This window comes from Camelus dromedarius, chromosome 1, assembly GCF_036321535.1.
Source record: "Camelus dromedarius isolate mCamDro1 chromosome 1, mCamDro1.pat, whole genome shotgun sequence".
In the NCBI taxonomy this organism is placed as follows: domain Eukaryota; kingdom Metazoa; phylum Chordata; class Mammalia; order Artiodactyla; family Camelidae; genus Camelus; species Camelus dromedarius.
In genome coordinates, this window is record NC_087436.1 from 11,641,713 (window position 1) to 11,663,211 (window position 21,499).

The 21,499-nt window shown below is 38.4% G+C and overlaps 1 protein-coding gene across 2 annotated transcripts in view; it reads left to right on the plus strand.

Annotated features, from left to right (window-relative positions):
* KLHL2 (kelch like family member 2) overlaps positions 1–21,499 on the plus strand; it is a 113,497-nt gene that overhangs the window by 79,618 nt on the left and 12,380 nt on the right. For both annotated transcript variants that reach the window (XM_031464136.2, XM_064487777.1), the window contains exons 6-9: positions 8,328–8,437; positions 12,606–12,722; positions 14,084–14,233; positions 19,190–19,307. In XM_031464136.2, coding sequence (XP_031319996.2) covers positions 8,328–8,437; positions 12,606–12,722; positions 14,084–14,233; positions 19,190–19,307 — 495 coding nt within the window. The remainder of the gene's footprint in view (positions 1–8,327; positions 8,438–12,605; positions 12,723–14,083; positions 14,234–19,189; positions 19,308–21,499) is intronic.

A 21,499-nucleotide genomic window follows, 5' to 3' on the forward strand; every position in this document is an offset into this window, starting at 1 on the left:
AAATCCTAAAGGCTTAATGGAACCACAAAAGACCCCAAATAGCCAAAACAATTCTTGAGAAAGAAGATGGCATCACACACTTCTGATTTCAAACAAAGGTATGATAATCAAAGCAGGGTGCTGCTGGCATAAATACAGACACATAGACCAGTGGGACAAATTGAGAGCCCAGTAATAACCCCTTGCATATATGACCAACTAATATTTGGCAAAGTATTCGAGAGTATTCAATGAGGGAAGTACATCTCTTTGGTAGATGGTGTTGAAAAGCTGGATAACCACATGCAGAAGAATGAAATTAGACCTCTATCCTATAACACTTAACAAAAATTAACTCAAATAGAATAGGGAATTATACATAAAACCTGAAACCGTAAAACTCCTAAATGGAAACAGGGAGTAAGTTCTTTGACATTAGTCTTGGCAATGATTTTTCAGATATAACACCAGAAGCACAAGTAACAGGAGCAAAAATTAGTAAGTAGGACTACATGAAACTAAAAAGCTTCTGCACAATGAAAGAAATAATCACCAAAACGAAAAGGCAACCTACAAAATGGGAAAAAAATTCACAAATTGTATATCTAGTGAGGGGTTAATATCTAAAATATATAGTGAACTCGTGTAACACAGTAACAAAGCATAATTACTATTCCTTTTTTGTGTTGAGAACATTTCAAATTGACTCTCCTAGCAACTTTCAACTGTGTAATGTGTTATCGTTAATGGTAATCACCACACAGTAGGTTAGATGCCCAGAGCTTACTCATCTTACAACTGGAAGGTTGTGCCCTCTTACCTACGTATCCCTATTTTCCTAACCCCTCCAAGCCCTGGTAACTGCCACACTCTACTCTCTGTTTCTACGATTTTGGCTGTTTTAAATTTCACATGTAAGTGATATCATATAGTATTTGTCTTTATCTGACTTATTTCACTTAGTATAATGTCCTCAAGTTTTGTTCATGTTGTTACAAATGGTACAATTTTTTTTTCCCGTTGTGGGTGTGGGGGTGTGTATGTTGTCACATCTTTTTTCATTCATTTGTTGACACAGGTTGTTTCTGCATCTTGGCTATTGTGAATAATGCTGCAGTGAACACAAACATACAGATATCTCTTCAAGATTTGATTTCATTTCCTTCAAATATATACCAGAAGTGGGATTGCTGTTTTATTTTTACTTTTTTGAGGGACTTCCATACTGTTTTCCATAGTGGCTGCTCCAGTTTACATTCCCACCAACAGTGCACAAGGGTCCAGTTTTTCTCCATCCTCATCAATCTCTTGTCTTTGTGATGATAGCCATTCTGACCGTTGTCAGGTGATCTCTCACTGTGGTTTTGATTTGCATTTTCTCTGATGATTAGTGATGTTGAGCATCTTTTCATATGCCTGTTGGCCATTTGTATGTCTTCTTTGGAAAAATGTATATGCAGATCCTCTACCCATTTTTTTAATTGGATTGGTTTTTTTGCTGTTTAGTTGTAGGAGTTATTTTTATATTTTTGATATTAACACCTTATCAGATATGTGATCTGCAAGTCATTTTCTCCTATTCCTGTAGGCTGCTTTTTCACTCTGTTGACTGGATCCTTTGATATACAAAATTTTTAAGTTTGGTGTAGTCTCATTTTGTTTTTGCTTTGGTTGCCTATGCTTTTGGTGTCATATATAAGACATAAGAAAAATTGCCAAGTCAAACATCATGAAGTTTTTCCCTCGTGTTTTCTTCCAGAGTTTTATAGTTTAGGGTCTTAGGTTTAGGCCTATAATCCCTTTTGGATTAATTTTTGTGTAAGTATGAGATCAGAGCCCACCTTCAATTTTTTGCACGTGAGTATCCAGTTTCCCAACATAATTTTTTGAAGACACTGTTCTTTCCTCTTCAAGTGGCAACCTTATCAAAGATCATTTGACTGTATACACAAGTGTATTGAAAGGTGTACATTGAAAAAGTCTCCCTTTTTCCCTTGTCCTTCATCCCCCCTCACCCTCTGCAAAGGTAATCACTAGTGTTAGTTTTTGGTTTTTATGTTTTGGGTTTGGGGGGTTGGGGAGGCTAGATAATTGGTTCACATGGTTCACATAACAATACAACGTACAAAGCTATCCACTGAAAAAATTTGTTTCCATGCCTGTCTTACTTCCCTCTTCCTTAAGTATACCCTCTTCTATAGGTAATTGTTTTTATTAGTTCCTTTTATAGCTTTCCAGTGTGCATGAATCTATAGTGTTACTGTTACCGAATCCAAACTTGTTCTTCTTACGGCCCGACAGGCCAATAAATCGGGAGACGAGGTGGCAAGGAATAGCAACTTTATTCAAAAAGTCAGCAGGCAGAGAAGAGGGCAGACTAATGAACATCCTGGAGAACCTTATCCAAGTCAGAATTCAGTCTCCTTTTATACTAAGAAGGAGAGGGGTTGTGGTTGGTTGTTGCAGAATTCTTGGTATAGGAATCCAGAATCCTTTGTCCTTGCAGCTGTCCACCTATGTCAGGTCATCGTGCCTCTGCAAACCTCGAACAAGACAAATGTTATTCTCTGTTCTGCAACTTTTAATCTCTCTGTGCATTGGAAAGCATTATATTCTTAAAGGTCAGGGCCTTGAGAATGGGCTATTTTATATATTTCAAGGCTGTAGGCAGTGTTCTTTTACAAAATGTGCAGAACCAGCATGACGAAGCACAGACAACAGAGCACAAGGTCAGAGCGAAAGGAACAGTCAAATATGGAGTCAGATTTGTTCTTCCCTGTTACATTATCCTTCCCTTTTCTTACACAAAAGGTAGCCAACGTGCTGTATACTCTGTACTGTGCCCTTTTTCTCTCAAATTGACAGTATTTCCTGAAGCTGTTTTCACAGCATGAGCTTTCTTGTTCTTTTTTATAGATGCAGACTATTCCATTGTATAGTTGTACTGTTTTAACTAATTTCAACTGGCGAACTCTTTTTTTTTTTGCAGTTATTAAAAACAGTGCTGCGGTCAGTGTGCTCTTTAATAAGTGGTCAGGTGCACTTGTAGGATGATTTCAGTATTGCTCTCTGGAGAGCTTGTACTGATTTATTTATATTCCTGCCAGCAGTATGAAATAGTACACTGTTTCATTTAGTAGGGTTTTGTTTTGTTTTGTTTTTTTGTTTTGTTTTTAATTTTGTCCTTCATGGTTTTGTGGCTTGAGGCCAAGGAAGAAATGTTCATATCATGTCATTTTTATTGGCAGCAGTGGTAATATGAGAGCATTTAACAAGAGGAACTAAGCATCAGAGAGACAAATAATGATTTATATCGAGAACATATAAAATGACAGATGGGCAGCACTGACCTTCTTGTCTTCCCACGGAGTCCCTGTGAACCAATTTCTATCCAAACATGTTTTCAGTTGCTTTTGGTACCTAGAAATTTGAATACGTGTGTAGGAATCTTAAAATTGAGATTTGCCGCTGTCAGTCATGCCAGAGTTCATGTTATTTTAATGTTTTTGAAAACACATGTAAAATTTTACTGATTCATTAAAGGGATTGTTCGGAGGCCATGATACTTTTTAAATATGTGTTGGAGAAATGGCTTGCCCTGTAGCCAGTGTCTCACATTAGATGACTAAAATTTGTGACCTCCCCTCACACAAAGATCTTCCTTCTGAGGTGGTCAGGAGTTTCCCTTTATAAATGTGGTTTAGATTTTGTATATTCCTGTAAAAACTTTGTAAAGCTCCTTTTGCTCTTACAAGTTTGACATCAGGATTTTATTTTTCCCTCTAACATATATAGACTTAAACTTTTTCCCATTCAGATGACAAGAGTTACTTTATTTTAGTTCAAGAGAATTGGTTATAGGTACTTTTAATATATGTTTTAAGTTTAATGTATGCTATTATATATACACTTTTAACATAGGCAACCTTTAGTGTTTTTAGTTTGATACGAAGTGAACTGGTTGAAGTGTTAAGGTCGGTAGGATCATATGCAGAGCAAGCCTGGGCTGAGAAACAGTAGGAGACGCAGGCTGAGGCATCGGAACACTGAAACAGCAGAAGACATTCTGGAAACAGTGAATGAGGGTCGGGCCAAGGATAGTGGCCCTGGGTAGTCATGAACCCTGCTGGCTTGTGGGATGAAGTCAGGCCACATGCACTGTGTGAGCTGCTGTAGGTAAGCGGGTGGAGTCTTCAGGTTGAGTGGGAAGGAGCAGTAAAATGCTCAGATTATTCACAGGACAACTTTGTGCAACCAAAAAATTTCAAAGTATCACTCGTGCCCCGGAGCGCCTTCCCGTGACTGAGCTGGTCATCTGGTGCATCTGGGTGCATCGGGCGTGTTGCAGCAACAGTCCGACCAAGCTGCTGTCAGTTAGCACAGCAGAATATTTGAATGCTCGTACTGTTGCTGTAAATAGATGAAAGGCAGGCCTTACAGTGAACTAATTTACAACTGATGCCAAACATGCCTTCATGTTTAGTGATGCACCACGCATTTCCCAGGCCCTCTCCAAAGAAAATATAATACGGAGGGAGGGCTGAACATTAGATTCCAGCACTGAGAGGTTTCACTAAGTTGTTCAGGTAGAAAGTAGAATGTATGTGAGGGTTGGAACTATTTAAAGATTTGTATATGTGTGCAGTGACATTTTCTTTGAACATTTCTTCTTTCTCCACTTTTCGTTTAGACTAGTGTTTTGGTAATTGGTGAGGGGGATGGGGTTCATTTGTTTGAATAACAGCTATGTTATGGTTTTGACAGTATAGTTGTTCCAGTGTATTCCTGGGGGACTGGTTCCAGGAGCCCCGCTGATACCAGCATCCGCGGATGCGCAAGTCCTCTGTATAAAATGCTGGAGGATGAATACAGTTGGGTTTCACAGCCACGGATAGGAGAGGGCCGACCATACAGTTGTAATAGTTGACTGTATTCCGTGCCCTCTTAACTTCCCTTTATCACTAGTAAAGAGCACTCAATGAATTGAGAGCCCAGACTTGACTTCAGATAGAGTTTACTAGTGTCCTTATTTCTAAATTAATGTAATTGCTAATTTTTTTTTAAAAAACCACCAGATTTGCTTTTTTAGCAAGTCTGTTTTTCATATTGATGAGACAGAGTCTAGGGTAACTCATACAGTCATGATATAGAGAAGTTATGTTCTCTTTGTTGTGTTTGTTACCACTAGAGATTTTTCCTGCAATGAGAAGTATGAGGAGGCTAGGAGTCTCTTTGGTTCAGATTTTAAAATTGTAAAGAAGCTTGGTGCAAAATCATTATAGACCTATGTTTGGAAGTGAAAATATTTTATGAGTAGGAAAAAGAGGTTTGTATGCACTTGTCTTTTGTTCAGGAGCTACTGTGTATTTATCTTTGAATTTCCAAGTTGCTGTCATAAACATTTTTTAGTTTATATACTGTTGCCAGATTTTCACTAAAATGAATTTATCTCTTAATATTTGGGAACTTCAAATATAAAGAATCTCTTTAATGTTTTTCTTATGTTCATTCTTTAAAAAGCAAATCTGGCCACTGAAGAAAAGTTTTTCCTTATTTTTTATACGTAAAGACTTTTGAAATATTTTTTATGTAAATATTGTGTGAGGTGAGGAAATAGTAGGATCATATTCAGATGTAGAAAGGACCCTTGTAATTAATTATGGTGATTTATTAAAATCTGTAACCCTATTTAAAATTTACACTAGGTTTTAAAGTACTGTTGTGATGTAATATTGTAATAACTAGATAAATTAAAACTAATAAATTATAAGAAATATAAAAATAGTAAATTATAAGGACTAGGTATATGTTAAAAATGTATATTTAAATTTAACCTTTAGTTGGTATTTTTTCAAATACCCATTTTACTTTTTTCCAGTTTGACTTTTGATTACAGATTCAGTTACAAATTAATCATTCATGTTGTTCTTCAATAGTGCATTTTTGGACTAATACTCTTGATGTATTTGTTAGAGCACTTGTAGGTTTATAGACAAATGGGGTGGGCAGTGCCAAGTTCTTCCTGTATGGTCCCTCTCCCTATGGTTTCTATTAACGTCTTGCTTTAGTGTGGTGCATTTGTTACAGACAATGAGCCAGTACTGACTGATACGTTATTATTAACTGAAGTCCTGGTGTATGTTAGGGTGCACTGTGTTGTACATTCTGTGGGTTTTGACCCGTGTATACTGACGTGCATCCACCATTATCCTCAAGCTCAGGTTCTTTCCTCTGTCGTGTCCAGTCTACTAATAAACCCATCAAAGGCATTCTTCATTTTCCTCACCGTGTTTCTGATCTCTAGCATTTCTTCTTGGTTCTCTCTTAGAAGTTCCATCCCTCTGTTCATATTACCCATCTGTTCTTGCGTGCTGTCTACTTTACCCATTAGGCCCCCTTCGTATATTTATCATAGTTGTTTTAAATTGTGTTTTAAATTTCCGCTCTGGTAAATCCAGCATCCTGGCCATGTCTGGTTCTGATGCTTGCTCTGTCTCTTCAAGTTGTGTTTTTGCCTTTTGGAATGCCTTGTAATTTTTTCTTGATAGCCAGACCAGTGAAAGGAACTGCTGTAAACAGGCCTTTCATGCAGTGGTGGTGAGGTGTGGGAGGGCAGCCTTCTGTGGCCCTGTGATTAGGTCTCAGTTTGTTAGTGAGCCTGTGGCTCTGGACTGTGGAACCTCACAAGTATTTCTCAGGTTTCTCTCTCCCTCCCGAGGCGGGACAGGATGGCTGGAGTGGGCGGGAGTTGGGTGTTTCCCTTCCTCGGGTCAGTTACGCTCTGAAAAACTAGCTTCTGCTGAGGGCAGGCATGGTTAAGAACAGTACTTTGGATATTTCAAATTATTTCATTTTTCCTCCTCACTCCAGAAGCCAGAGGGGATTTTGCTCTGATATTTACTGTGGGAACTGGGTCAACCTCCTAGATGTAAATCTCACTGTATTGTGAGGATCCTTCTATGACTGAGCCCCGCTGAAGTTTTAAATCTCAGAGTGTCCATGCTGAGGCTTCCTGCCCTGGCACGAGTTCCCACGTGGAATCTGCTTGTGACTCTCTGCCCCTCAGCTGCAGCTCCCAGTATTCTCCTGTTGCTCTCCCCAGCCTTGAGGGCATGGGTCTGCCCTGTGTCCACTGAAAGGGAAGCCGACTAATCCTTTTTATGGTGTGTTGAAACACATATTTGAAATGAATCTTTTATTTCATTTTAGAAAAGCCTTTTTAAAAAAATTACTATTAGAATTTGGTTAGTTGTAAAGACCCAGAAAATACCTACAACTTCTGGCAGGTCTTTACTTTAGACTGCAGGGATTGTAATACAGTAAGAGCAAGATCTGAATCCTCACTCGTTACCACGCACAGATCTAGGTGCTTGTAAACAATTTATTTAATCCTCACAGCAATCTTGTTAGGTAAGGTATTTTTATTACCTAACCCTAATGTACAGACGAGGAAACCAAGGCTTAGAGAAATTACAAAACTTGTCCAAGGGTTTACAGGCTAGCACATGGCAGAGCTGGGATTCCACCACCACCTTTCCTTGTGAGCTCACACTTTAAAATGACAGCTGGGCTTGCGGGAAAGGATACTTTGTAAATATATATATATTTTTTTAAGTTTTAAAGTCATGGATTATACTAATAGCTCCCACTTCCCCCACCTTTGAGGAGTTGGGTATATTTGTGAAATTAAAGAGAGTCCCCTCCCCCAAGTATTTTAAGAATTACTAATTTCACTGGTTTCTGGAAAGGGGTTGAGAGTATAAAACAGTGTAACTTAATTCCTAAAAAAGCTGCTTACATGGAATTCAGAACTATCTATATTATAGACTAGTTCTGCTCTTTTTAAATGATGGTCATATATTCAGATGGACCAGTGTTTAAGATTTCTTTGTTTAGTTTAGTCTTTAGTTTTCAAATTAAGCAGCTTTCCCTCTTTATCCCATTATGTTCTAAAGCTCTCTGTTTTACCTAATAAAGTCAAGTGTGTGAATGTACTTTATCTGATTTATGTAAACAAAAGGTTTTACAAATTTTAATACTGATAGTCCTACGACCATGTAAGGAATAGATATTTAACTCTAAAATACCACCTTATGAAACAGAAGTGATTCAGCTGCGTGAACAGTAAGGCTGCCTTCCTGCAGGTGCTTTCCCTTTGTCACTCAGGGACAGACGACTTCCCCAGGTGAGTTGTCTGGGTTCCTCTTGCTAGTTCTTGCCTTAAGGAAGTACACTTGGTTTTCTCACTCATTGGTTAGATTAAGAAAAGCCTCTTCTTTTTTAAGCAGTTTGAAATGATAATAGTGGAATGCTGGTGTTAATGGATTTTCTCTGTAATCTCCAAACAGAGCAGCACTTTGCAGACGTCGTGCTCAGTGAGGAGTTTCTCAACCTCGGCATTGAGCAAGTGTGCAGCTTAATCTCAAGTGACAAACTTACCATTTCTTCAGAAGAGAAGGTGAGTGTAGTTTTCTTTTCCTAGTGTACAGTGACACCGTATTTTTCCTTTTGCTTTGTTTTGTAACTTTGTGATCCTGTATGTGTAGTGACAGCCAGTGATCTTTGATCGGAAAGTTGAGAAACGCAGCCAGTTGACTAGTTGGTTGTGTAAATGACCATGTGTCCTCACTGCCAAGGAGCTTCCCAAAATCAGACGCCAGGGTTTTGTACTTGACCCACAGCAGGAGCCTGCACACATTAAACGGTCTGAAACAGGGACCTTCGGGGAACTGGCTTTCTCCCCACAGCTAGACACCTGAAAGAACTGTGATGTAAACACAGTGTTCTCAAGCCAAGTGATTTCACCACCTTGTGAGTTGGAAGAAGTCACCCAGGGTAGCCAAGTTTAGCTACTCCAGACTGAGCCTCTTCCTTTAGATTTGGCCCTTGCAGCTCACACCCTACCCTCCCCGGGCTTCCTTCTCCCCTTCAGAGCCTGTGCAGCTGCTTTGTCTGGTTGGGGCCTCTGTCTCTCTGCACTTGGGGTTGCCTTTGTCAGCCACCCGATCACTGGAGAGAGAAGCTTCTCTTAATGGATTTGTTCTTTCAGTAGGTATTATAGCCTGTGGAAATCAGGGCACAAAAGCTTATGAACACCTTGTATTCTAAGGGAAGTGGGCTGGAAAGAGAAAGAAAAATGCCATATGATATCACTTACATGTGGAATCTAAAAACAAAAAACAAACAAACAAAAGGACACAAATGAACTACTTATTATTTATAACCTAGATGATTGATTTCTTGAGTATATTTCTTGAATATAAGCATATTTGACTGTCCTTTATGATTAGATTACCACATTCTGTTGATTCTTTGTGGTTGGCTTTATTCCTTTGATAACTTTGTAAGTTTAAAAAACTAAAGCTCTAATCTCTTCTTAGAAACAATGATCAGTACATATATATAAACTACAAATGTGTGCAGTAAACTGTACATATGTTTTACATGCAATATAATGTATATGTGCAAACTGTAATAATTCTACCTAATAAAACTGAAAAAGGAAAAAAAATGCTGCATTTGGAGGAATTAAAATTTGAGTTTTTCCTTTGTGTGCTTTCCATGTAAAGTTGTATAAACTTTAGTTCTCTTCCCCAAGGATATTCATCCTACCTGGGGGCAGAAAGACACATTTCTTTTAATACGATATATGAAAAAGTAAGTGCAAGTGTTTGTGAGATGTACAATCTTAGCACCCTAGAAATAAAGAGGAGAGGAAGACACTACTGTTTGTATTTAGTGGACACACTTTGAGTACCTACTATGAGCAGACAGTGCCGTGGAGTGCTAGATATGAGAAGATTAACAAAATAAAATTCTTTACTCGTGGCTGGAGGAACAACTGGTGGGGTAACAGATGATCACAGACTGCTGTGGGGCCCAGTAGGAGCATTTAATCATTCCTGGGATAGAGATGGGAGGTCAGTGTGGCTCAGATGTGTGATGCAAGTTTTTAAAGCGAGTATGAGTTTGCCAGCGAAATAAGGGTGAGTGAGAATGGGAAGGGCAGTCCAGGCAGAGGGAACAGAATATGTAAGTGTAAAAGGTGTGAGAGAATGAGTGCATTCAGTTGGTTCGGTGAGATTAGAGTTCAGACCGTGTTGGCAGAGTGGTAGGAGATAAAATGGGAAGATGACATAAGGTACCTTCTCAGCCACATTAAAGAAGATCGATTTTATCCCAGTGATGATGAGGCTGTGACAGGAGGAGGATGGCATGATGATAGCTGCACTGTGGAAATGTCACAGAAGCTGTTTTGGTTTTCCCCTGCTGTGTAACAACCGTCCCAAAATGTAGTGACATAAAATAACCATATTATGCTCATGATTCGTGGGCAGGATTCACACAGGGCACACGGGGACAGCTTGTCTCTGCTCTGCTCCCCAGTGCCCAGAGCTGCAGCTGGGCTGGCTTGAAAGGCTGGAGACATGGCTCTGGTGTGGTTCTCCTGGAGCATATACCTGAGGCATCAGTCCTTCTGCACATGGCGTCTTGTGTGCCTGGAACATCTGGGTGGTCCCTTCACTCACTTGTCTGGCTCCTGGGCTGGGGCTGGTTGGCATCTCTCTCCCGTTCCCTCTCCCCTTCCTCTGTGACTAGCTTGGGTCTCTTGTAGCTTGTCATCTCCAGTAATCAGCCTTCTTACATGACTTCTGGCTTCCCCCAAATGAGCATTTCAAGAGACCAGAGAGAAAGCTGAAAGGTGTCTTATGACCCAGCTTCAGAAGCCCCACAGCGCCGCCTCCACCACCACCTGTGGGCTACCCAGGACCAGCTCCCACTCCCTGGGGGCGGGCACTCGTAAGGTGTGGAGACCACAGAGGTGTTTAGTAAGGACCATTTCTGGAGAGTGGCTACCAAGTAGTGCTGTGCAGAGCGGACCAAAAGTGGGCTGAGAGTCAGACAGGAGGGCACTGAAGTTACCAGTGAGCATAGGATCTGATGTAGGGTGGTAGAAACAGGAGTGGAGAAGAGAGGGCAGAGCAGAGAAGCAGTGAGGAGCCGGGACTGAGAGGACCCTCTGTCTCTAGCATCTGGCACATAGACATACTCAGGTGCTGACTGAATTAATTACAGAGGTATGTTAATTATAATGTAGATTATTTTTAGTTTCTTGCTTAATTCCTACATCAAAATAACCTATTTTTTGCTCCCGGTTATCTGCTTAGATATCATCTAGCATTTTCTGCAACCCTTTAAAGATTATTGGGTTATATATTCATCAGTCTGGAAGGGAATTATATAGTCAAATTCTGTCTTCATATTTGTTTATTAAGCTTTCTCATAGATATATGTTGTAATTCCCTTATTGTTTGGATTTTTAATTCAAAATATTACATTTAGTACATTCTACTATTGTGACAAGAGTTATTGTAGTCTACAGACCCTCGGTTTAGAAGTATCTGATCCAACATTTGTTTGTAGGTTTCCTGAGGAAAAATCCAAAAATGAATTGTTAAGAGTGCATGATTTTCTTTCCAGATATCACTTTGCTTTATTATCTTGGGTGCTTTATTTCAAAGGGACTTGAGATTTTAATCTATAAGTAAGTAGAGCCAAATTCAATTTGAAAACATTGTCAACAGTGAATTAGATCATATATCATCAGATCATTACTGCTACCACTAAAATTCAAGATCAGATATTGTACTTGGTGAAATGCATAGTAAATAACAAGTAAAAAGTATTCACTAAGCACATAAAAGTACTTAATAAAGTACCTACTAAATTAAAAGTAGATATACCATATGATCCAGCAATCCCACTTCTGGGTATATATCCAGAGGAAATACAAGCAGAATCCTGAAGAGATATCTGCACTCTCATGTTTGCTGCGGCGTTTTTCACAGTAGCCAAGATGTGGAGGCAACTGAGTGTCCATCAGTGGATGAAAGGATAGAGGAGAAGTGGTATATACATGCCATGGGATGTTATTCAGCCATAAAAAGAAGAAAACCTTCCATTTGTGACAACATGGATGGACCTTGAGGGCATTATGCTATGTGAAATTAGTCAGAGAAACACACATACTGTGTGATCTCACTTGTATGCAGACTCTAAATAAGTAGAACTCATAGAAACAGAGTTGAGTGGTGGTTACCAGGCGCTGGGGGTGGGGGAATTGAAGGGATGTCAGTCAAAGGGTACCATCTTCTAGTTATAAGATGAGTAAGTTCTAGACATGTAATGTACAGCATGGTGACTACAGTTAACAATACTGTATTACATACTCGAAAGTTGCTGAGGGTAGATCATTAATGTTCTAACCACAAAAAAGAAATGACAGTTATGTGACATGATGCAGGTGTTAGCTAAAGCTGTGGTCGTCATCATTTTGTCACATATATCAAGTCAACATGTTGTCCACTTTAAACTTAGTGTTATCTGTTAATTTTATCTCAATAAAGCTGGAAAAAAAATTAAGTACTTACTAAGTACCAAATTAAAAAAACAGAAAGAAGTGGTTTTTTAAGTATATCACAAGTCAGGATTTGAAAAATTTGAGCCATGGATCAGACTTTTGTCTTGGTGAGAGTTGTGTATAAATGTAATCTCGTCATATTTTATTCATATGACTTGGTATATAAGTGATTACTTATTTTTCTTTCCCCCATATTTTCTGCAAGGTATTTGAAGCAGTCATAGCTTGGGTGAATCATGACAAAGATGTAAGGCAAGAATTTATGGCTCGGCTGATGGAACATGTACGGTTACCGTTGCTTCCTCGGGAATATTTAGTTCAGGTAAAAACGTATGAAAACACATCAGTACACGTCGCACCGTGTCAGTGGGCTGACAGCACTTAGATTCCTGACACACAGTGGCAAGAGCTGCAGGACACAGGGCTGGTAGGCCCAGGGCAGAGGACCGGAAACACAGCTCCAGTCCTGACAGCTGCTCATTCTTGGGCTCCTGCCTGCTCTTACGAGTTTGGTCCTCCCGTTTCTGATTTGTGTGAGCGAGTACTAGAGCTTATTCAGCTGGTACTTGTGGTGATTTAAGTCTGTGTAAATAAATACACTGTGGTTCCATATCACTGCTCTGCATCTCCTCGGCTTCCCTTTTGGTGGCCTCCTCTGATTGCCCTGTAGAAGTAGAATTTTGTCATTCAACCCAATGTTTCATTTTCCTTCATAATTTCACAGTGACATGCATTTGGTTTCTGTCTTTATTTCTAAGGTGGGGAAAACCAGGTTATTTGAAATGAAAGCAATAAATGGATTTTTAGTAGTCTCAGAACAATTTTAAATTCACTTTTATTATTAGCATCCTACTAAGGATATTTCAGTATTTTAATTTATAATTGAAAACATCTAATGGAAATTTTTTAATTGAATGAAAGGTTCTTTAAATTCTGTGGTGCTTTACAATTTTCAAAAGTTTCACACACATGATTTCATATAATCCCATAATAACCCTCTTTTTCCTCCCCTACCCTTATATTGACCCCCCTTCCCTCTCCCCACTGGTACCACTGTATTAGGAGATTAGATCTGAGCATTTTAGAATTTCTTGAAGCCTCATTATTTGTTGTAATCGTTGTAATCATTGGTACTCTGCTTTTAAGAAATGAATAGAAAAAAACCTGTCCTGCACTTAAGGTTGGGGGTAGCAAGGACAAGGTTTATTTTGATGTGGGCACATTGTATGAAGTATTTTGAATCCCTTTTCTGGCTATTGTATTTGCCTTCTTTGGTTTGAAAAAAAAGTCTTTAATTTATAAATATTGCCTCCCCCACCTGAGGGACTCATTATCTAAATTTTCTTATTTTTCTTACTATTTAGCTTGATGTTTAAAGGTAAGAAATAAGTGAACATAATGTTATGTAAAGATGATTCTATAGCTGACATTGAAGTATATCATTGTCACTGCAGTTCTTCTTTATTACTTGTATATGTTTTTCTGTTGCAGACCAGATACTCAAGCATCTTCTGGCATCATTTCCTTTTCTCTCAGTGATATTTATAAACTTTTCCTCTGTAACTTTTAGACTGAGCCAGAGAGGATAGTTACTGCTTTTTTCCTCTTCTTTACTTGTTTCTCTGTCGGTTTGGTCATGAAGTGGCTGTCCCCTCATGGGCTGTGTCTGCTCTCTTCTCCCAGAGGGTGGAGGAGGAAGCGCTGGTGAAGAACAGCAGTGCTTGCAAAGATTACCTCATTGAAGCCATGAAGTACCACCTGCTACCGACAGAGCAGCGTGTCCTGATGAAGAGCGTCCGGACCCGCCTGAGGACGCCCATGAACCTTCCCAAAGTAGGATCCGATGTTCATACTTGTTCCTACCTCATCAGAAAGGCCCATAGTGAGGCTGTTGATATTTTTACTTATCTGAATTCCCGTGTGCCCCAGGAATTCATCGTAGTGTTTACAATGCAACCTCTCTATTGATTGTGTCTGTGGAGGGTGGGGGTTGTTTGGCTCATATGATTTTTATAAACTGCATGATGTCACTCTTCCTGGAACAGAGGCAACCAGTATTTGTCCCACCTGGGTTTGTTTGTTTTTTTAGCTCAGTTGTAGCAGAAAGGAAAATCAGACCAGGTAGAAAGATTTCTTTATAGCCACGTGTTTAGATGATAACAGAAAACCGAGCAGTTTCGCAGAATTGCTGAGAACTAAGGAGCGTAGCCTGTTCAGCTGGCGCCTTCCTCCTCTCTGTTGTGTGCTCTTTGATGGTTCACTCACACATCACACGTAGCCACTTCAGTGCAGGTTTTCCATTCGTCTTCCCTCATCTCTAGTGTTCACGTATTCCTGTGTGAAAGTTCATTTTCTACCTTTGTCTTTTTAGTTGAAGCCATTCATGTTTTACTGATTTAATTTTCCTTACAAATAACCCCTCATTTCTGTCTCTGTTTGCAGCTCCTCCTGCTCCGTTTGCCTCTTTGTGGCACTGGAGGACCAGCGCTTTAAGCACCATTTTATGTCTGGTCTAATCAGAGTGATCCATAGTATAATGCTTTTATTTCTGTATTGATTTTCAGCTCTCGTGTGTTTGGGGCAATGATGGATTAAGAAATAAGAACTAATCTGTTATCCACTGTTTCTTGTATCATCTTTAGTTATTACTTTATCTTTCCATTAAATTATGTCTTTTACATTTTTTCATATTAATGCTTTTATTTAGTGTCTTTTCAAGTTTTTTTGAGTCTACATTTTTAATTGCTGCAAATGCACATTAGTAGTGCTTTTTCTGTTTTGCCCAGTGTTAACAGGAGTTCTCAATTTAGAACCAACTGTGTATTCTGCCAGTTTGCTACTCCCTCCTTTTTCTAGACCATTAATAAATATTTTAATTTAGAATGGACATCAGCATTCTCCCTGGTGACACCTCATTAGAAATACCCACTTGCTGACATAGTCCATTTTTAGGAAGTTTTGGTCCATATGATTATGTTTATTATCTAAGCCAAAAATAAGTATTTAGACATACAACATCCGATGAGATTCAGGATCATATATGTTCAAATTTGGCATGATTTTTTAAAACATCCCTCTGCCTTTTACTCATCGTTTCATAGGCTCCTAGAAGTTCGAATGCTTTTCTCAAAATATTCTAAATTTTTACTAAGAATTATTATCACTTAAAAGGTATTTACAAGGCATTCACCTCCTACCCTATTTTGAAAATTGGTATTTGCCTTTTTTAAATTTTCTGATCTCTCCTCAGTTCTCCAAGATTTTTCAAAAATAATTGTAAGTGGCTCAGTAAGTACATTAGCTAGTTCCCTTAACACTTTAGTATGCATGCCATCTGGGTCTGCTGATTTTATAAGTGTTTACATTTTCCAAATACCCTTTTACCTCCTTTTATAAGTAGCCATCTCTATAAGTCTTCATTACTTCATATTTGTCCATATTATTTGGTGTCAGTTTTTGTTCCTACAAAAAAAATAGATACATAAAAGGTTTTCATAGCCTTAGCCCATTCAGATTGTTATTTCCTTTATGCTAGTCTTTCAAACTTCCTTCTAAATAGTTTGTTTTATCTTTAGTACTTTTTAAACATTTTTATTTGTAAAGAGTCTCTTCTTGTGTATTCCCTCTTTTGGCATCTTTAGCTTTGGCTTTACCCTTAGGGGGAAAACTAATTCTCTTCTAATTTCTGGAATAAGTATGTCACTTTGGAAAACGTGCTGAAGAGTTCTTGGGAAAATCCTATCAAGTATTCTTTTTTCTCTTTTGCGTGGAGTTGTGATTGTCTGTTCAGTTGCCATTGTTTCTGGGCTTCTCTGGTTGGCTTTGGAGTGTCCCTGCCACCTGTATTAACTTTGGATTTCTCACTTCTTCAGGCTTTATTTTGAGGTGGGAATGCAGGTCCCTGAAGGGTCTCTTCTCTTCTGCCCTTTCAGGGTGCCTGGGGAGGCACTGGCAGACCTGGCAGGGAGCAGTGAGCTGCATCTGCATAGTCTCCTCAAAGTGTGTTTATCTCACATATTTTTGAAAAAGTGTTTTGTTGGATGCTTTTTCAACAGCACCATTTGTCCTTTTAGAGTGGTTCTAGTCAAGATTAACTCTGCGTAGGTAGGCAAGAATGAGGCAAAGATGAATTTCTCATGCTGACATAACTTCATAGTAATGATGCACTTTATCACAGTCATGCTAAGACACAGCAGACAGAATGTGGTAGCAGTGCTGAAATGGTAGATAATATGTCTACCATGACACTGACTTATTTATTAGGCTCTGATTCTGTGGACTCACGCTAATTTGCATGGATGATCTCTTTGTATCTCAAACATTAGGTTAGCATCTTCAGTACGCCGTCTTGGGATTGCATAAGGTACTGTTGGATTTGGACAGCGTAGTGAAAATTGGGCATGTTGTGCTGCTGTGCTTTATTGTTCGCTTCCTTTTATCTTCGGGACCTCTGTTTTTACAAGTGCTATCGTACTATTTCTGTGCATATGTTTTTCTTTCATTTACCCAGGATATCTATTGAGATTTCCAGTTGGAAAAATTATAAAACTTGATTATTTCAGGAGGCAATTTTAAACTAATATTTAATAGGTGAAGAAAATGAAAGAACAAAGTTTAATTGACATACATTTCAGGATGGCCACTTGAATTTAACTCCCTACCCTTTGCCTTCCTTAAATATGTCACATTTAACTTTTTCATGCAAATGTCTTCCTAGTTTTCTATTCTTTTACATTCGTGTAAGTAGTACTGTGTTTCTCAAATGAGATCAGGTGTCTTTTACAAATAATTGGAGTCTAAGAGCCCTGACACCTCTTTTGATGGTAAGTAGCACAGTGGCTTTTAGCACCATCTCTTGATCTCGTACAGATATCCCTGCTCATGTCTTTCCATTATACGTTCTTCCTTTTCCCTGTTATCTCTGGTTCGCGGAGTCCCACATCCTCACCCCATTTCACTTCTCTTGGGTGAGTAAAGGACAGACATTACTACTTTTCTCTCTGGTCAGTAGCACATTTTCCCCTCCATCTTCATTTTGATGTACAAAAGTGAATTATTGCATAGAAGTCATGAGATTCATAGTTGAGAATCATGAAATCTAAGAAACCTATATTGTTTCTCAAGGATTTTTTGAAAACTCTTCCCTTCTGAGATTTTTTCAAACTGATCTTCATCAGAGATGTTAACCAAGCCTCTTTCAACTGTTGTCTAACTGCTGGTCAGAGTTTAAAAGTTTAAACACTAATCTGTAAATCCCTGGATATAGGGTTTCTCTTACTGTCTGTTCCACCCCTATGATTTCACAACTTCGCCCCCTCCCCTTTTTTCCTTTGGGGATAGGAGGGAGTCTTTGTTAATTCTTCCATTTATTTATTTGCATTCAACACTAAAAGAAGGGCAGGTCTGGTGAAAAATAATATAATTGGTCTACGTTCAGTCTTCTTTTTAAGATCTTTAAAATTAAAACTCTTTCTACTCTCCAGTTAATAAATTATGAAAATAGGCTTCTTTTTGGAAACAGGATTTACTCTGATTTCTGTCTGCCCATCTTCCTATAGTTCCAGGTACAGGTAGGTCATTACTCAGTCAAGGTTGCAAACCTCCCCTTTCTGTATGTATGACTCATTCCGTCTTCTATTTGTGTTGATTTTTTGTTTCTTGTGAACCATCTCACCTTTGCCTTGAAAGGATCTTGTCATTCTTTACAGCATTCCACATGTGACATCATTAGCTTTTATGTTCTTCTGATTTCATAGCCATGTTTTCAGTGTTGCCGAAGAGTGCCTGTTTGTACTCAGTAAAAACAGATACATTGACTGTGAAATTCTGTCTACTCTCAAGGTTCCACCCGCTCCAGGAAGCTTTCACTAAATTCACTAAATGGCTGCGTTTCATTGTCTGATCAGGAGCAGCAATTAATGTCTATAACTAATCATGTAGTTTTCTGGTCATATTTAATTGTAAGTTGTTCTTGAATTACTTTAGAGTCTTGTCTCCTTAGTGATATCTGTAAGCTCTTGAGGGTAGAGACCATATCTTACATTTCTTATGTAGAACACCTAGCACAATTCTGGTCAAATACAGATGATAGGCTCTTAGTAAATAGTTGTTGGATTGAGTTAAATTGAAGAAATTTGTAGACTTATTCTCAGTGCTCGACCATTGTGCATTCATTCATTATGAGTTCTAGTATCTCCATTATCTGTCCTCTTGGTTGTTTTATTTGTGGGGCATCCAGGGAGGTCTCTTTACTTGAGATCCAGGAATCTGTGCTTTCTTGTGAACTCCAACTCAATTAGTCTTCCTTTTTCAATATTTTTTTTCCTTCTTCCATCTTTCTTTTAATATCTTACTGTCCTTTTCACATTGCCCACCCACTAACATAAGTTTCACTCCACTCTGCTCTCCTGGATTGTGGAGATCTAATCCCTGGTCATCACCAAGCTGGGGTCTAGTTTATAGCAAGCCCTGTGACATACTGCAGCCTTGCCAGTGCTGACTGCCTGCTGTTTTTGGCTTAAATACTGCTTTTGCTTGAAGGATCAGAAACTTAATTTTAGTTTCTGATATCCTTATTTTTGACTCAATGTGCTAGATGATAGAACTGTAGTTCTAACATGTGCCCCCTTTGTTGATGTTGATTAAATGTTGAATAGGTGATTGTTTTCCCGCAGCTCACCCTACCATCTTCATCCTAACACTCTCCACGTCAGTGTCTTTGTAAGATCTTTTAAATCCCTGAATATGCAATAGCTATTTGTTCAAGTGCTTATACGTCTGCCCTTCCAGTTGATGGTGGTGGTCGGGGGCCAAGCACCGAAGGCTATCCGAAGTGTGGAATGCTATGACTTCAAAGAAGAACGGTGGCACCAAGTGGCAGAATTGCCTTCCAGGAGATGTAGGGCAGGTAAGCATGATGCATTATGGTCATTTCCCTACTACTGGGTCATTGAGAGCTTCTCTCTCAAGTCTTATTTTATTTAGAAGAATCTTTATTAGCAAAACTTGGATTAAAATAGCTATGTGGTTAAACAGTGATTCAGGAGCTTCGTGCAATTCACAAGACATTGTTGGGGAAAGCCGCTCTGTCTTCAGCTTTACATTTTTTTCTGATTCTCTGGTATAAGACAGAGTAGCTTGCAATTTACTGGATATTTTCCTCGTTGCCTTTGCTGAAGCGCTAAGAAAGAATCTTTAGAATTGGGACCCTCTGTTCTAAGCGATTCCTGACTTATCTATGAGCCACAGTTGCCTTCTTCCAAGCATTTGTTTCACAGACATTTGTTGAAATAGACCTTATTTAGCCAAAACTGCAATCAGAAGAGGCAGTTGCAAACTCTAAGGATTCTTCCTGGGACTCAAACCTGGAACCGTAATTCATAGCGCCCATAGCAAAATGAGTTCTAAGTGCAATGGAACATTTCCATCACGGTCGTACTTTAACAATACATCTTGGAGATAGTTACATAACAGCATAGTTACCTCATTCTTTTAGTGCTGTCTAATACTTCGGAGGAGAGTCTGGAGGTAGTATGATTTTTACTAGCTTTTTATTGAACATTGAACTTGTTTTTACTCTTACATTATAAACAATGCGGCAATGAATTCCTTATACATACATCATTATGTCCATGTGCCAATATATTTTAGGGGGATAAAACTCTTAACACTAGAATTAATGATTCAGAGGCTATCCTAAGAGGATACATCAATTATTACTTCTACTAACAGTAAAATATGAAGGTGCCAGTTTCCCTGCATACCCTGTTAACACCTTGTAATTAAATGTTTCGAGTTTTGCCAATCTGGTAGGTGAAAAATACTGTCTCATCTACTTTGCACTTTTATTATGAGGAAAATTAAACATCTTTCTGAATTGTCAGTTAATGATTTTTGCCATTTTTTAATTATATTGTTTTATCAATTTGTCAGATGTTAAGGAGGGTAATTTTTTTGTCTGTCATTTGTGGTGTGAATATTTATTTATATTAATTTTTTATCTGTTGACTTTATTTGTGTTATTTTTTTCCATGTAACTATTTTATCTTTTTATGAAGTACCACAGAGTTTTGCCTTTGGACCTTAGGATTCATTTCTTGTGTAGAAGAGGCTTACTCAAAAATTATTTATGTGTATAATAATATATGTGTGTGTAATTCCCTAATATTAATATCTTATAATTGTGATGCAGTTATCAAAACTAAGAAATTAGTGTTGGTACATTACTGTTAACTAAACTACAGACTTATAAGTTATCATTTTTTCCATTAATGTCCTTATTCTATTTCAAGATCCCACATTGCATTTATTTTTATTATTTTTTTAATTGAAGTATTATGTTGGCTGTGGGTTTGTCATAGCTGGCTTTATTATGTTGAGCTCGGTTCCCTCTATACCCACTTTGGTGAGAGTTTTTATCATGAATGGATGTTCAAATTTATCAAATGCTTTTTCTGCCTCGGTTGAGATGATCATGTGCCTTTTGTCTTTCCTTTTGTTAATAGATGTATCAGATTGATTGATTTGTGTATGTAGAACCAATCTTATGATCCTGAAATGAATTCAGCTTTATCATGGTATATGATGCTTTTTTATGTATTGTTGGATTCAATTTGCTATATTTTGTTGAGGATTTTTGCATCTATATTTATCAAAGGTATTGGCCTATAATTTTCTTTCTGTGTAGTCTCTTTGTCTAGTTTTGGTATCAGGGTGATGGTGGCTTCACAAAATTACTTTGGGAATGTTCCCTCACCAGTCTTTTGGAATAATTTGAGAAGGATAGGTATAAGTTCTTTGTATGTTTGGTACAGTTCCCCGGTAGAGCCATTTGGTCTTGGACTTACGTTTGAAGGGAGTTGTTTTGTTTTGTTTTGTTTTAACAGATTCTGTTTTATTGCTAGTGATCAGTCTGTTCAAATTATGTTTTTTCTTGTCTCAAATTGGGCTGGCTGTATGTTTCTAGAAACTTGTCCATTTCTTCTGGTTGTCCAATTTGTTGGCCTATAACTGTTTGTTATATTCTCGTGAATTTTTTGTATCTCTGTGGTATTGGTTACTTCTCTTCCATTTCTCATTTTGGTTATTTGGGTCCACTCT